The sequence below is a fragment of the Myripristis murdjan genome, chromosome 15 (assembly GCF_902150065.1).
Source record: "Myripristis murdjan chromosome 15, fMyrMur1.1, whole genome shotgun sequence".
Taxonomy (NCBI): domain Eukaryota; kingdom Metazoa; phylum Chordata; class Actinopteri; order Holocentriformes; family Holocentridae; genus Myripristis; species Myripristis murdjan.
Window position 1 is genome coordinate 21,588,121 of NC_043994.1, and position 18,424 is coordinate 21,606,544.

The following is an 18,424-nucleotide window of genomic DNA, read 5'->3' on the forward strand; positions in this document are numbered from 1 at the left end:
ACATCTGAACTGAAAGACAGATTGCACTACAAGTGCATTAAATACCAGTCTGTTGCTGTGCCAGCCTGCTGCAGATTAATTTTTGCCTCATACGATATTTCTTTCAAATATACATAAGCATTTTCAAAGAAGGTATGCTTCAGGGACAAAAGTGGTTAGGTATCCACTAGAAGCACACAAATGTGTACAAAAAAATTATCCATTTTACTCTTACCTAATTTCTTACTCTTGCAATACAGCTCTTAGGTTTACATAGTCAGTATAGCTTCTCAGTGTTTTGCATTTTTCTATGTACAGTAGAAAAATGCAAAGTAAAATCCAATTTTCCTATAAAATATTCCAAATGTGCAGCTACATGTAGCAGCAACAAATGTTAAATCGCGATATTAGATCAATTTTGTTGTTGGAAAAAAAATGTAGAGTGCATCGGTTCATCCACCCATTTTCAGTATATGCCTATATGGGTCACAGGGTGCTGAAGCCAATCCCCACATGCACTAGGAGCAAGGCAGGGAAACACCCGGGGCAGACTGCCAATCCATCACAGAGTTAACACACACACATAGACAAACACTCGTGGAAATCAGAGCACCCAGATGAAACCCAATGAGATTCAAACCCAGTACATTTTAAGCCACAGTGATAAACTAGTGAGCCATTGTGTCATATTAATACACTTTACATGAAGGATGAGCATTTTTGAAAACAAATATATGAGGTGCAGGGGGACCAAAACCTCATGGACTGGAATTAAGCAAAGAAAAACAAAATGTTTTTGTTAGTAATGATGGACCTTATGATATCAATACTGGTTGAGACCACAAACCTCAATATCAGAACTTTACAATGTGAAATCTTTGTTCTTCGTACTGCTGTTGCTTTTGTAAGAGAGTAATTTGAAAAGAAGAGCCTTCTAATGCTCGGTGACCTTTCCTTCAGTCCAAACAGAACTGACAGTACATTGTATGAGCCTTTTTTTTTTTTAAAAAAAAAAACCTTCATTTATTCAAAGCACATTTACCGAGCACACTTGTTGCTTGTTCATTTTTGAGAAATGTGCTCCTTCCCACTCATTCAGCTGCACATTCACACCTGGGAGCTTCCTGGTGCAAATCTAGTACCTGTTCTTCCACTTTGCCATTGAGCATCTGGATTTGGTTATTCACTGTTTAAGTGCTTAACTCAAGGGCACCTAAGTGGTAGTTTTGTTGAGAAAGTGTTTTACTCATTCGCACGCCCAGATTTTGCACAATGATTCCAACTAGCAATCTTCCAATCACATTGGATGCCCACTTCTGCTACCTTTAGTTTAGTCAGTAGGAAAGGGACTATTTAGCAACACAGATAACAATTGTGGTTGCAGTGGCTGATTAAGTCCTTTGCTTGGCACTCCTCTGCTCAGAGCTGGTTTAATACACCACTTTCCATTTGAAAACAACATGCATTTGCAAAAGCCAAGCACCAATAGAACCATAAAACAACTCCAAATTATGTTTTCATTTTTTTCTGTTTAGGCTGAGTAATCTAGAAAACAGCAGACATCTTCTGTCCCTTCTCAGACGGGTATGAGCTGGGTGGTTATTGTGCCATATCATAAACCTCCTCAGAGAAACGGGTCAAGATCACAGATTTGCCATATCTAACTAGTGCTCATAACAGAAAAAAGTACCCTGGCCTGGACGTTAAATCCTTCAACTGGATCGGCATAAACACAGACAAACTGAAAAGTCGCGGCGAGGTGTAGTTTTCAGTCTTTTGAAATGGGGCAGCGCCACTCTGTTCCACTTGGAAAGCAGACACATCGCATTCTGTCACTTTTGGTGTGTTTTTACGGTACGAAAGGCTGTAGTTCACAATCGGCATTCATGGAATGCGACGGTCCTAAATTCACACACGCACACATAGGCCTACACACATGTTTTGGCGAGGAAATTTCCACTGATCAACTCTCTGCCGACATCGCTGAGATGGACGCTGTTGCAGTTTTTGCTGAGAGCTTTTTCTTCATCTCCATGCATGCATGCTCCGGGACTCTACACTTCCATCATCCTTGACTGCTTTCCTGGGTTTTGCCTCTTTACTGCAGCCAATTAATCAATCACTGCTGTTTTATAGGGCAATATCGCGAAAGCTGCCTACATGTCATGAATGTCCATGGATGGATGCGTGCGAGGCAGAGGCGCTGTCCAAGGTGCTGCATTCAGCCCCTCCCCTCCCCTCCCCTCCACGGTAGACATCACGGAGAGACACGTGATGCGCTGTCTCTGGCTCCTGACAGTCGCTGGATAAGCTCAACAGGGAAACCAGATTGCACCTTCTCTTCCACAAGGATAACTGGATTTTTGTTTTCACTCCCACCTCCCCCGGCCCGCGGTTTAAATTTTGTTGTTCTGTCGAGAAACAAACTATCGAAGACGGAATATCCAAGGTAATTTTTGCCGCTAACCCCGACTTGCTTGACATCTTTAGGTTTTCTAGTGGAGTTAGTGGGAAAGTCGAGCCGTCTCTCTCTCTCTCTCTCTCTCTCTCTCTCTCTCTCTCTCTCTCTCTCTCTGATGCTGTGATTCACTTGAAAGCAGATCTTGATGTGAATGTTTCACCAGAGGATTTAAGGTATAGGCTCTCAAGCAGACCGAAAATAAGGACTATCTTGTGTCTACAGAAGCTCAGCCCGCGGTGGTTTGCATGAAATTGCATTTTCTGCTGTGCGAACTATTTGAGGTCCCGTAGAAGTAAAGGTGTGCACGAGTAAAGGTAATGTTGCCTAATCTTTTTTAGTAGGTTATTATATAGTTTTATTGGCATGTCTTGTCGCCAATATCAGCTTAATACCAATAAGAAAATAAAAATGTGATTAGACTACCATTTACATCTGTCATCTGATTGAAGATATCTAACGAATTGGGCATATAATTGATGAAAAGATGGTGAAAATAGGACTTTTGTCTGGTTTGGACGAATTACATGAAACATTAAATGTCGCAAATCATCTCAGATCTTAATTTGAGTACACCAAGATGGTAATCCATAGGTAATGTCTTATGGTAGCCTGATTTTGGCTATTTATGTAGATTGTCTACGCTGTTATGCTCTGCTCAAAGTGCAGTGCATAAGTGTCCGATTCTAAATGCCCATATTGTTTTTTTTTTTTTTTTTTTTTTTTTTTTTTTGTTTTGTTTTTTTTTTGTTTTGTTTTGTTTGCCTGTTTGTTGTTTTCGGGTTTCTCTGTTCCTTATTCTTTGGAACGGAAAATAATTGCGGAAATAATATAGTCTACATCAGGTCGCTGTTTATCTTACCACGTAATACGATTGGTATTTTGAGGAGAAAAGTGGTACTCGTCACATTAGTGATGAAGACAATATTATGAATATATGCTCTGTCTCGGGGTTTTGAGATCCAGTGGTAGTCTGACTGGTTTGTCTTATATACAAACCAACCTTTGTGAGACAAATGACGCACTTTTTCCTCGTATAAGGTCTTTGAGAGAGGGCAGGCCAATGAATATACAGCGGAATGCTGCTCATGGACATTAATGGACATTCACGGCTGCAGAAGTTGTAAATGGAGGTTTCGGTGTCAATTAGAGCAATAGTGCTATGAGAAACGGAATGATAGCGGTGCAGCTAGATGGTTTTCTATTTTACTTTAGACGTGAGTGCAATCGTTTAGGGGGATGGCTCGTGCTTTCTTAGATGTGCAATTGCGAACAACTTGATGCGATTATTGATATGCAACTTTCATTTTATTGATATGCTTCTGATATTTGTGAAACGTGCATGCATCCGTACTTAAGTTCCCGTCTTCACAATATGAAGGAATGCATTCGCGACGATATTGTAGCCTACAAAATGCCTGGCAAATGAGATGCACTGACAAGTGGATTCAGTTACACTGACAGCCCAGTGCTGCTACATATTGCTTGTAAAGCCGGGGTGATATTAATCTAATTAGCTATATGGGCTGTGTTTGCAATGTGCTTGACAAACACAAATCTCCAAATAGAAGAGCCTGGTTGACTATGTTTCTGCATTAATCACAGTATTAACTTAGCTTTTGGTCAAGGCTTTGGCCAAAGAATAAGAAATGGATGTGGTGAAAACAGTGGTATTGTATTAAATCTGTTTTTCTTTTGCAGAGGGCGTTGGGACTGAGGACTGCCTTGACAGACAGACTGTTTCTTTTGCTGAGCTTATCAGCCAGTGTGGCTCCATATGGCCTTTTTCCACATTGCAACAGAGGATGCAGGGTGAAAAGCCCCGAGCAAGGCTTCCAGTTACCCGCCAAAGAACGCTGGCATGAACATGAAGATTAAAGCTGCCATTTCAACTCAAGTAAAACCGTGCACACTCTAACTGGCACCAGAAGGAGCTGTTCCATAATTACATAAATTAGATCAAGTGTGCCCAATGGATATTTGAATCCCTGTCACTTTGCTCTAAATAGCCATGGCAGGCAGGACCTTTAAACAGTTCAAACTATTTTGGCGCTAAGAGTGAGAGGTTTGGCCAGTGGCCTGGATAGTGTGAGGTAATGATATTTGCTCCAGGAGATTAGTGTTGGCCAAGCCTACTGCTATGCAAATATATTATCCTATTTAGTCTTTTATTCTACAATGCATCAGCTCATACCAACATATCTGTGTGGGCAGTCAATTATATGCCTGTTAGCCTACTCTGTCACAGCCAACCCAACATTCTTGCTTAAGCAAAAGTTCCTCTAAAAAAAAAAAAAAAAGACGAAGAAGAAGAAGAAGAATATCTGCCCTAGCCATAGTATCCCTCCACCTACATCAAGTTGTGGTCACACCATGGTTTTACAAATGCGGCATGGTGCCCATATCATATGGGTTGGGCTGCTCATTTGTTGTTTGGTAGAGATAGGCACTTGTCTAGAATTTACAGGTGCTGAGGGACAGTGGGCTAGATTTCCAATGTGGAATGCATGCTGCGAAAGTGAAATGAGTTTCAACATGAAAACCAAGAGTTCCCATGGGCTCCTAGTTTACTTCGATGATGAGGGATTTTGTGACTTTTTAGAACTTCTCATTCTGAATGGTAAACTCAGCCTTCGTTTCTCTATCTTCTGTGCCGAGCCTGCAACTGTTCTGTCTGACACAGCGGTCAATGACAGCCAATGGCATGCGGTGACAATAAGGAGAAACTTTAAGAATACAACCCTAATGGTGGACAATGAGGTAAAGTGGGTAGAGGTGAAGTCGAAAAGACGGGATATGACTGTCTTCAGCCATTTGTTTCTTGGTGGAATACCACCGGAATTACGATCCGTGGCACTACGACTTACATCGGCTGCAGTCAAGGACCAGGCACCTTTCACTGGATGGATAACGGACATAAAGGTCAACAAAACGGAGTCTGTGATGATCAACAGTGAAGGGGTCATAAATGACCTCTGTGGTACAGCCAACATTTGCTTAAATGGAGGAGTCTGCAGTTTAATTAACAACGAGCCAACATGTGACTGCTCTCGGACGGGTTTCCAAGGGAAGGACTGCAGTGAAGGTAAGACTTCTGGATTCAGTCTGGACCATACACTCAATACAGTCTGTAAGTCCTCCATAGCCTATTCAATAGCAGCAACACAGACTGATTTTTGCAAATTTAAAGTAGCCTATACTAAATGTAGTCACAATAGGTTCTTAAAATAATGCATTCCCTTCCTCTATTTGGCTAAAGCCTATATATTTATCTTAGTTTTAAAGTTTGTGCCATTACTTTGACTTACCATTGTTTGTAATGAGCGAATCTCCTGCAAGGCCTCATTAGCAAAACATACAGGTGTTCTTCATCCCCAAAGGCGTCCTCCATTCATATGAAACAGTTCTCTGGGGATTGGTTGACCTATGAAATACCATCTCAGATGACTTACCTCAACTACAATGCAAGAACAGGAATAATCATCTGCAAGTTAAATGGGACACGCAAAGACTGTATTTTGGACCTCACACAGTGAAAAGCTCCCATAAGAGGCATATGGGTGACAGTAGAGGAGCCCATCATTAATTAAATGAGTTTTCTGTACAAGAGGCAAATAATAGTTCTGTACCATTGTAAAGACACAGCTTTCAGACACTGATTGAGTGGTATCTTTAGGAGTAGGAGAAAATACTGTGCAATTGTGTAACTGTACTGTTAAATAGGCCTATTTATTTGCGTATCATATAAATTAAACCACACAAAACTGTGTTCTGTCCAAGAATTTTCTTTAGATTTAATATCGGTCCTTGAATGAGTGCTTGAGTCACAGGTCATGGATTTCAACAAGAAACATAAATGATCCATGACTTCTAATTTGTAAGTGTAGGTTGAATTGGTTTTGACGTTTTATGTTCTTAACACATTAAATTTCATGTTTTTACTGCAGGAAGATTAATGAATGACAGACAAGTAATACATCACATTGTCATCTTGAAGTTCTTCCATGGCAAAACAATAAGATCAGCATTATTTTGTTAATATGGCCCGGTATTTTGAGTTTATTTGGGTGGGGGTGGGTTGGGGTGGTGGGTAGGCCTAATTGGGCAGAGGGTTGTTGTTGGTGGGGGATGTATGAGTGTGCAAAAGGTTTTAATGGATTTCTCTTACTGACTGAAATACTGATGGATTTGATGTTTTTTTTTTTTTTTTTCAGTTGTGTGGATAAATAAGTAGGCTATTGTTGACTATTTTTATTAACTATAAGGTAATTATACTACCATTAACTAACTTGCTACTGGAAATAAAATGACTATATAGTCTTATATGTTTGCCCTTAGTTTTATGGGAAAAAAAACAAACAAACAAACAAGATGCATTAATTAAAACATGTTCAGGAGGTTATGTTTCAATTTGCCTCAGTATTCAGTTTGTGCCAGAAGTGGCAGCACAACTTAAGTGAGCATCGACTTTTTAGCTAATGTATGTAGCATGTACTATCAGTGCTTTGCAGCACTGAATATGTTTAAATCACTATACATAAGATGTATAGCGGATATACACAATAAGAAGAGATTCCTGCATCAGAACACCTCAAATAAATCTAAAACAAAAGTGCTTATTCTCTACATTGTCATTAGTATTGGTAAAGGTCATGTGATAAGATAAAGTAAAGACAGATAGCATATTCCTTGGGTTATTTTTGCCACTAGATTTATAGTTTTATCAGAATTTCAGTGTACACTTTGTCCTCATTTCATCTGGAGTTTCAGAGCAGTCTTAATTTGAAAATCAAACTAATTTATTTCCTTTAAGATGGAGAGAACGTACTGCATGTCCCAGTGCAGAGGATGGAAATCCAAACAAGAAAATTCTCACAAGCTCCTTTGAAGAGATGTTTGTGTTTTTGGCAATGTACTTTACAATTCATGCTTACTTAATCTGGGACAGCTACCTCATTCTTGTTTTCATGAGATGCAAGATGCACAGGTGACAGGTCCATCTCAGGACAGCTGTGATTCTCTTGTCAAGGTGAGAACCAGGCTTTGAAATATTACTGATCTTTTATACAGTGCCCAAAGGAAAGATTTCATATATCCATACATGCACAGCATGTCAAGTATATTTTCACATACTTGACATACTATACATGAAAGGCTTTGAGCAATTCCATTGTCACGTGTGCAGACCCAGTTCTAAAGAGTGACACAGGGTTTCTTATTTAAAAGTCTTATCACAAAGTCACTCTAAAGGTCAAGGTAATATGATCTGTTTGGGTATTGTCCTCTGAAAATAAAGGGTCACATGACCAAGTGGCATTGAAGTAAATATGAAATGCACTGCTCAGTCTCCAAAGCAAGGCTGTGAGCCCATGCAAAGCAGCACAAATGCTGACTTTGAAAAGTAAATGTAGTATTCACTCAATGCTGTCAATCACTCAAGCATTCTTGAAAACAAGAGGGTGAAAACAGAGCAAATCAAAAGCAATGGTGCAGACAAAAAATACATCATCCGAAATTAATTTTGATAAATTTAAAAGGAACACATACTCAATCCTCTCCCCCTAAAGATTAAGATTAGAATTATATTGATGTAACTAGTTAATTTGACTAGATTACTGATAATATGCAGGTTTAGGTTCAGGGGAGGTTTTAAACTGGATATTGCTTTTAAAACTAGAAGTTGTGCCTTGTATTTTAAGGTTGTGTGAATTATTATATTTTAATCATCGGAAACATTAAAAAACTGTTTCTTGTAGTACATCTAGGGATGTGCAATATCAATGCATGTCCTCAATTCTCTCTCTCTTTCCCTCTCCCTCTGTCCCCCTCTCTCTCTCTTTGTCTCCCCCTCTCTAATTAGCCAATAAATTACAGGAAAAGATCACATTTTTCACACTAAGGTGGCTACTGATGTTAAGAGTTTTATGGCCATGAAATGACTAATTGGTTATGTTATTGTGAGGTTAAGATGAATGATATTGCCAGTAGTCTTATTTTAGAGCAAGGTGAGGGTGAATAGTAATTGTTCCTAGAGGGCCATGAAAACATACCATCACAGACTGGATCCATTTAAAAAAAAAAAAAAAAAAAAAAATAACTGTTTTGATGCATTATGATGTGTAGTGTATTTTATAGTGTGTTTGTTAAGTTAGGAGAGATGACTGTGTGAGCTTGTTCAGTGACATGAAGTAGAATGGCAGTCAGCTGGGCTTTGCACTTTCACACCATTGCAAAGTGTATTTCTAAACGCGCTCATCAAGTCAGGGCCAGAGGCAAGTCATCTCAACAAACAGATAAAACCAGTCCTAGTCTTTGTAATCCCAGGTCTCAAAATCTCAAAATCTCTGACACAAGTAGCCCTTAAATGGAAAAAAACAAAAACAAAACATAACCATCATGCAGTTTTTCCCGGTGTTAACTGTGCTGCAGTGACAGTTGACAAGAGAGTCACTTTTTTATAGATTTACACTCCTGAACGGCAGCTTCTCTTGGAACTCACAAGATGGTGGGTGACAAGAGTCTCAAAAACGGAGCAGCATCTGAAACGCTTCCTCAAGGTCTACACTCACTGTTGTGCATCTGTTCACTGTTTACATATGACGTGGCTGAATTACCTCCTCAAACCACGGGACAGATATGGCAGCTTACCTAAAACGAAGTACAAAAACTGTCTATCTGTCACTGAATAGCCGTTATATCCACGAGATTACATGACAGAAGCCTCGGAAGCCTCAAAGACAAACAGCCAATACTTCAAATATGGAGCTATCTACAGTCCACCATCATATTCTAACTCGGCTCGATGAAACCAACCAAAACACACAAACAAGAGCTGATTCTCAGAGTGGCCCTCGCATCCTTCTCTCACATTGTATCTTAAACATACTGAGGTTTTTTAACTAGTTAATAATAAAGTATGAATGCTTTTCAGTGGCTGCACGGTGATACTAGTGGTGCTGTAGTGCTACCAGAGTATTTTAGAGCCTCGGTGAGTCACATCTCTCCATTTGTGAGTCTGTCAAAGGAGAGAAAAGCTCCCAACCTGCTTCCCCACCCCTTCCCACTCTTAATGGCAAAAAGAGCAGCGGCTGCGAGTTTTCCAATAATACATCTGGGGCATCTATCTCTACTGTACCTAGACAAACCACACCTTTTCAGATTATGAGTGCACATTGGACCATAACATCTATTCTGTGGTTTTGTTGGCTGTGACTTTACCGATATTGTATTTGCCTTCAGGTTGTAAAATAATAGGAATAGATAACCTTTCAATACTACCTGCCATGAAGGAAGACTGGTGGTCCTGTATAGTTCAGTGGGCTGAGCATGGCACTAACACTGCACGGCTTAAAGATTCAATTCCCATGGGAGCCACTCATGCTAAAAATGTATGAATTCATGGTACCTTAAGTCACTGGATCAAAGTATCCACCAAATTGTACTTTCTCTTGCCAGTTCACCATTCTAGCAAAAATAGATTTCTTTCTTTCTTTCTTTCTTTTTCTTTCTTTCTTTCTTTCTTTCTTTTGCTGCTTGCTTTCTCTCTGCAGGGCTGTGTGGTTTTTAAAATAATGATAATGCTAGGTGGTTAAGCCCAAACCCTCTGTGAAAAAAAAAAAAAAAAAAACAGAATTCAGCCAACCAGAATTCAACATTCAGTAGAGCCAGTGTACAGGGCAAACCTAATTTAATTGTTAGGGGAAAAAAAAAAAAAAAAGTTGGTTAGACAGGGCACAGTATGCGAGTGTAACAATCTCTGCAATAATCTGTCCTCTGAGACTCCTCAGCGGTCCTCTGTATGCTTACTTCATGCAAAAGAGACATCCATTGACACAATTGCAAAGTACATTGAAATTCAAAATTTACTTTTCCATTAAATAATTTAAAAGCTGTTGTATTACTTTGATCAGATGAAAGGATTACAGGATTTGCCACCAGACCTGTCAACCCTCCCCTGTCCAACCACAAGCCTGCACATTGCATGCCCTCGTGTACACAAACACACACATACACACACACACACACACACACACATACACACACACACACACACACACACACTCACTATCTCTCCTCTCTCTCTCGCTCTCTCTCTCTCGCTCTCTCTCTCTCACACACACACACACGCGCACACACACACACACACACACACAAACACACACAAATCCCTTTGTTTGGTTAAAACAATTATTTAAATGCACTGTTCTATGCCCAATAAGTTCTCAGAATCTGGCCTCTCATTACTCATTAGAGAAATAACATAGATGCATTGCACAACTCCATATTTTATCATGATAAAATGGAATCATGTTGTGTATTTTATTTTACACCGGCTAAACATAAATCATCCAAGGTAAAAGTAGGGCAGTCATCAAATAACAACATCACACTGTATTCTATTTGTCTTTTGGTGCATCATTTAATTTATAGGATGTGTTCATGCTCAGTTTGCCCTGACTAAATCATTTCAACCCTTAGGTCCATGACTATAGCTTAGGGCATAGCTTAAAAAGCAGCCTAAAGATTTTGTTAGGAATCACGTAAACATAAGCATCACCTGTCGTAGGGCAGACCTTCACACATAATCCACTTCATTAAGCTGCCAGTGCATGGTGGCGGGGTACCAAAACAGTCCTGGAGCATGTTCTAATACTATTTACTATTGATTAGTATGCTTTTTAGTAAACTAATATGAAAAGTTGTCATGAATGAAAAAGGAGCTTAGCCTATGTTAAGTGCAATGATGTTAAACTTATTCTCAGATTTTAATAGGTTAATCATGCAGGTCTTATCTAATTTGATAACTGAATAATAAAATATGACTCACAACTTTAAAACTTAATTATTCACTGAACACAACAACATGATTTATGCCATTGCCTGTGCTCCAACATGGGGATTTTGCATGATACAAACATTAGATAGTGTGCAGACTGTTGTATGCAAGAGGGTTGGTAGTGCAGTACATGCAGAATTTACATTATATGTGTACAGAAGGTGTGTGCTCTGTATGTAGCTTAGTTTGAGCCAGCTGAACTGAAATTTATAGGCTGCTGCCTTTCGAGCGCCTATAGTGCATTCTGCAATTTGACATACCCACTATGTGGTATGTATTTATTTGCTCACTTTGTTGTATGTTGCCTATAGCTTTTGCAGTAGGTTTGTCATGATGAGACATGGGTCATTTAAAACCTTACTGTGGTGATATTACCAAATTAAATATGCACTGTGTAAGGTTTTTTTGCACTGATACACTGTTAACCACAAAGTTAGAAAAATCAGTAATGAAGCTTTTCTGTGGAAATACTGTTTCATGTCTCTGCAGTGTTTTCAAAAGCTTTTGCTTCGTGGATACACAAGTTATCTAGATCCCAGCGGGAGAAAGATTCATAAGCTTCATACTGCTGTTTGTTTTTGGTGTGCAACATGGAAAAATTGCTGAAATAATGGAAGCATATATATTGAGGGAAAGAAGCTCTGCTGGCTCTGTTATGGTGGTATATCATCCTGGCATTGTTGGTGGTGTGTTTGGTGTTACCAAAGTAAAAACCATAAGTACAAAGCTCTTCTTCATCTTTTGATGAAACTTTTCTATCCTGATGGAAGTAGTTTGTTTCAGGGTGACAACACTGCAGTCCATGAGGAGTGAGTGGTACTGAATAGTTTGATAGACTTGAAAATGATGTACATATACATGCTTCAGCTGTTTCAGTTACTAAATCCATCTCGGCAGAGCAGAATTGGGTGATACTGGAACAGCATTTTCCACCAACACACAAATCCTCCAATAAAGTGCCAGAAACATGTAGCTTCATAACACAATAAAGGTTTTTTTGGCAGTCAGTGTTGACCTTATACAAGTCACACTTAGATTTACCTTCCCTTTTTCTTAGTTACTTAGAAAAGCCTACCATTCTTGAAATTGAAAAGCTGATAAAATAAATCTCTGATGACCTTCTGGGTGACCATATGTCTAAATTTAAAGGATTTTACAACATGTAGCAAATAAACTAAGCCCATGCTGACTGACATTTTTTCTCAAACCTATTTCCAAGAACTGCCATACCGAAACCTCAGGATCCTATTCATCATAATGGAACGCTGTTAGCCTTTTGTCACTTCAAAATATTGAACTTTCCCCAGAGGGATGTGAACAGCGGCTGGCTTTCTGAGCAGGAGCTCTCTTTTGTGATTTCAGACATGATCGGTTTTACTTCTCATATTTATTGATTGATTGATTTATTTTTTAACACAATTCCACTTTAACTCTGATTTACAGTTTCACTGATCAGAGGCCGATGAAGATTTGGATATATAATGGTATTTCTTGCTGGTTTCCGTGATGTTTTTACATTATACATTCTCATGCTGTCCATTATTGGGAATATTTCATGGCTGAGAACTCATAGAAACACTAATTTCTAGCTGATTTATAGGCCTACATCTCAGTGACAGATTAGAGTATGATTTCCTGATTTTTAGTGTTGAGCAGAGTTCTCGGTGTTCACAAAACCAGACTGCTCTGGGACATGGGAAGATGAATTCTTAATTTGAGTGGTGCTCCCTTTTGAGCCTGTCTGTCACTGTACGAGTATATACCATGTGACCTCAGTGGATCTCTGCAAGTGTCATTCTGTCTAGAAGCCTCCTGCAGCTTCACTCAGACAAAAGCAGATTAATAGTATACTGCTGTCTCTGAGTCCAAAGACAGATATTGGGATCAAAAGATTAGAGGGATTTTCCCGGAGGATTTTTGCCTTGTTTAAATACAACCGCTCCTGACTGTCAAAGGGTGTTTGTGAAATTCTTTGACACCAAACTCCTCCTAAAAGGGATTCGTCCCAGAGCACAAATAAACACCCCCGAATATCCATGCCGCACACACATGCACACACATGCACACACACATATTAAACAGGGTTGTACTGCATTGTAGGTAAAGATATGTTTCTCATTGGGAATGCAACACAATCACAAATACATCATTGATTGCTGTCTCTTACTTTAGTGCAAACACATCATCTACAGTGAATAATCTGAGTGCACGCCTGGCCGAGGTCTGGCTCCGGCTATATTTGTCCAGGCATTTAGCACAAACTGTAGTCCTCATGCTCTTATTTCTTCACATTTTTATTTGTTTATCACAAATGACATGCTTATTCAGAGCTTTGTTTCGTGGTGAAGAATATCTCGCTTTGCATAATTGCTGGATGTTTGCAATCTGATCGGTTTGATCTCTCCTAAGCAGATACTGAACAAAGCTTTATAGAGGCAAAAGTATGCCTGTGATTCTATTTTCATTTTCAGAACATTAGTTCCCTTTGATGCTACTGGCTGGATGTCATTCTTCATGAGAGTAGTCTAAAATACTCGGAACAAGTCGAAAGTGCATTGCCATAAACAGAACAGGAACACTGGTACTGATGACAGAGGGAAGACAAATGTGTTTTAATTTATTCTTTTCATAATATGGACACTGTGACCCCTTTTGAGACCATCACAGTAATTACAGGTTCTACAAATTAACTTGATTTGTTTTGAAACACAGTACAATGCAGGTTATGTGTCGCATTTGGAGGTTTTAGTGTAATTTATCCACAAGGTAATTTGATAACCATAATGCAGCAAATGTAAATTTCTGAAGCACAAGTCATAGGCTGCATGTCCACCAGAGACCTCTTCACAGCTCTGTGTTGTTTTGTCATTTCTAACGGACAGGATGTTGCCAGCAGAGATGAGCTGTATTTAGTTCTCAGTGTGCTTTATTAAAACATTTCGACATAAGAGAAAGGGCCACTCTTCAAATAGGGATTTGTCACATAGCAACACTGGGAGCCACACTAGAGTTTCCTCAAGCAGAGCACATTTAGCAAGAAAAGGTGCTCGATGAACATAGACGCCCAGTGCTTCAACGTTAGACTCTGAAATCTGATACAATATGTTATGTAAGCCCAAATTTATGAACTTGCACTTTGTATTCACTCCTTAATTTCTTTGCAAGGCCTAATATTGAAGTGTTTTACAGCTACTGCATGCCAAAAAAGATTTACTCCACATCTGTAATACCATCCCAGATACTGTCAATCCTTGGATTAAGGTTATTAGAACTATAAGCTACTCTGTGATTATCCTGTTGGATCATTCCAACCCACAAGTTGTAAAAGAATGGAGAGGTCTCCAGCACATCTGCTCCCACAATCCTCCTGGTAGGCCTGGACCACATGACAAATGTATCCTTGGAAATGCCTGGATGCCTGGACGAATGCCATCTGTACGGAGGAGCACAGGCTAGCTGCATAGTAAAATTAATTAAAGTCAGTGCTTGAGTGTGTTTTCGCATAACCGCACTAATACAATATAAATGCCTATGCGAGTGCCTTAAACTTCCATTCCTGAAAGAAAAAAAAAAATGGCCATTTGACATCAGTTGCCATTACAGTTTTATTGACTAGCTTTCTTTAACAACATGTATGTCATTAGTAGACTAACAGAGGTCAGACACTGCAATGTATGAAGCTATAAAGGAGGGAAACACTAATTGATTGCTGTGTCACCACGAGCCACCAGAATTAATGTTTTGCACGGTGGACTGTGATTCTGCAAGTGTCTGGAACTCTGCTGTTGTTATTTGACACGATTCTACTTGGAGGAATTCTATCGTTATGTCTTCTGTTGAGGATAAATGTCAATAAAGCAATCACGCTTAGACTAATGGAAGGCAATATGAAGACTGTATTGTTCTGAAAGTACAAATGTGACACTGGTAACAGGCTCAGCTGGTGAGGGCAGAAATTCTGCACTATGGCTGCGGCTGTGGGAGCTATCGATTTCCATCAGAGTGGCTGGTCACTCGGCCCGTTTCCTCTCTCTGCACTCTTCTATTACTTGAGGAGGATAATGAGGAGATGGCGAGCTGTGTAATGCCACTAACACCCCTTTGCTAGATAGATGCAATGGATTTAGGCTGTAGTACTAAGAGATGAGCCCACACTTACGCTCATTAGTTTTGATTTGATCTAAATTGTAATTTAACAACAAACTGATCCATTGGTAGCATTGACCTTTGCTGACAGGCTTTTATATTCTCCCTCAAAGCAGCTCAACAACAGGGGATTTTAGCGCAGTGCTTCTCCTCCTATTTTTCAAAAGTGCAACTGTGTAATGGGCTGACGCCACATTAAGGCACAGGAAACAGCCAAGTAAGGTGACGACATTAGTACCGCTTGATTAATTACACTGCACAAATAGGCACATTTTACAAGAGTTCTTATTTTATGTGAATCAAGAAAAAAATCTATATATAAGTTCTGAGAGATAGCATTGTATCAGTTGTATGTGAGTGCTTTTGATAGAAGTCGTGGACTCATGGCCTCCTCAGCACTATTCTAGGCCAATTCTCCTACAGTACCTGCATGCATTGATAAGACTCTAAGATATGAGAAAGCTATTTGCTTACATTCCAGTGGGACATGTGGTGCTTAGACGGGTTTGTTCTCAATCCAAATATCCTAGGCCACGAGAATCACCGTGTGACTGTGACCTAAATCTAGAACGGGCTTAGAGAAGGTGGCAACAAATGCGGTGACACAACAAGACTAAGACGAGGAGCAATTTGATAACAAGCAAACAAGGCTGCTAAAAAATTAGCATCAATTTAGTTTAGGGTGCCAGAATAAGGGCAGAAATATAGAGATAAATAACCAAATTGAAATGTTGTTACTCTCTTGTCATGTTCACAGTTTTCCTCAGGAAAGCTTCACCATCTTCAATATAAAAGTTGTTATTATTACACTACTGACATTGTGCAATTGCAGCTTGCAACATGTGAAATAGTTTAAAGCTGCAGCAGGCAAGATTTGTACAATGTGTGGAAATACACCTGTCTTAGTTGTGCAAATCATAAATCAGGACAACAACAGAGAGGAGTGTCCCATCCCTTCTGTTTGACACCTTGAAAATTCACTTAATTTGCCCAAATGAGATTCTGGTCCTGGGTATGCACACTTCATCACCCAGAGGAATAGACAAATTGAAACTGTGAAATCCAAAGTGTCTCCTGAGCAGCAGTGTCTCAGCTAGTGCTCCATCCAGAGAGAGATGAACTCACCAACGTGACTCCTCTGTTGGTGTCTGTACTGGCCAAACTGGTGAGCGCTCTTGCTGCCATTTGGAGCCACCAGTGTGAAAATTCCCTAGAGCAGCTTTAAAGGGTTGTTAAAATATTCACTTGGACCTTTGGCAATGGGAGTTTGGGTTTGCGCCTGTTCACCACGAAACTTGGTTGTAGTTGACCTACTTTTTCAAAGTAATGGTAGCATGATAAACTATTCCAGTCTGAGGCTATTTAAAATTAAGCTGAAGTGCTTTCATTGGAGATTGTCAGTTGTTTTGTAAATTTGATTATTTAACATTATTCAACATATTAAAACCTGTTTTTTATCATTTCTGCCCATTGTTTGTCTGAATTTCACACCTCCAAGCCAACCAGTCTAAAAAATAAGCATACTGATGGGAAAAAAATGCAGCGGTGTGGTAATTCCCATATGAGACAGAGCACTGCATTTGAACAACATGTACACACATGGTTGCGTCAAGCTTTATGTTGAAAATCAAAGTCACGTTCCAAGTGATTTTGACTCTCAGACTGAATTCTGAAATAGCATAGATTTCTTAAAGTACACAACTCTGGTGGAGAAAATGGGGCAATTTGTCTAAGTGCTGCTGTTCGCCTCATTGACCTCGGTGCCATATTTGATTAGCTGACGTCATGTGGGGGATTAGACACAGAAGTGCCATAGACTCCAAATGTCTATTAGAGTCTCTTAACATCTAAACCTTCACTATAAAATACTGGGTTGAGACTAGCATGGACTGAAATGACATAGAGATCAAGCTATAATAATAATAAAAGCCACATTTAAAAGACTTCTTTCTGTTAAAAGACTGGTTTTCATGATAGAAAATGAATGGAGGCGAATGGCTGCTGTGCTGATTGACATTCATTCATTGTAAAGCAATAAAGCAACGGTAAGAAAAATATAACTTAGCCATGGCAAATGTTTTATTGTAGCCACTGACATGATTTCCAGCTGTGACTGTGATTAATCCTACTCTAAGTAGTATTTTTATAGCAGAGTTTTAACACTGGAATGTATGGCACTTCCGCGTCTAATCCTCAAAATGACGCCAATTAATGAAACATGACAATGAGGTCAATAAGGTGAATAATTTATATTATATAGAACATGCTGAAAAAATAATTTTGATCTTAAAGCAATCATTTAAATAGAAGGTCTTTCAATGCACATGTTATGTTCTTTAAGTAAGAATAAGGAAGAATTAAAAAAAAAAAAAAATAATGCAAATTTTAAGATACCTATTTGCGGGGGATTTTTCAGGGCCATGTTCACAGTTCCTCTCAGGTTCCAAATTTATAAATCTAGTTGAAATAAAATGATAACAGAAAAAGACAAAGACCAAGAGAAAGAGAAAACGACTTCAGTGCCAATGCCAGCAAGAATGGATGACATCAGGTTAGCTCAAAGTAACAAAATGTTCTTAAAATTGGCAACTGGGAGAGAAAGTGAGTTATACAAAAGGCCTTTTATTTTGCTGAAAGTTGTGTCTAGCGAAGGTGACGCATTTCATTACGTAAAAACCAAACGTCAGAGTCAGCACACCCCCCTACTTGCCACGTCTTTTCAGCAAACAGCCCCGGGCCACAAGCAGACTGCAGGACAGACATAGGTGCCATGATGCCGTGTTGTCGCTGTGGCTGATGGTGGTGTGTTGCAGCATGCGCGGCCTGGTGTGGTGAACTGAAGGCTGTTAGCTCGCCACCCCGCTGCCTGTCACTTCGCCGCTAATCAGTCGCGGCAGGTTTGAGCTTGTATTCAGAGGCTGTGTGAGGGTCAAAGTTACGTTGAGGTGTTTTGTAAGAAGTAAATGGAGAGGAGCATCGATTCACAAATTTATTTTACAGTCACC

At 39.5% G+C, this 18,424-nt stretch overlaps 1 protein-coding gene across 1 annotated transcript in view; it reads left to right on the top strand.

Annotated features, from left to right (window-relative positions):
• The window catches only part of LOC115372569 (neurexin-1a), a 309,098-nt gene that overhangs the window by 33,440 nt on the left and 257,234 nt on the right, over positions 1-18,424 (top strand). The window contains exons 4-5 of the mRNA XM_030070577.1: positions 2,116-2,428; positions 4,139-5,522. Coding sequence (XP_029926437.1) covers positions 4,811-5,522 — 712 coding nt within the window. The 5' untranslated portion in view covers positions 2,116-2,428; positions 4,139-4,810. The remainder of the gene's footprint in view (positions 1-2,115; positions 2,429-4,138; positions 5,523-18,424) is intronic.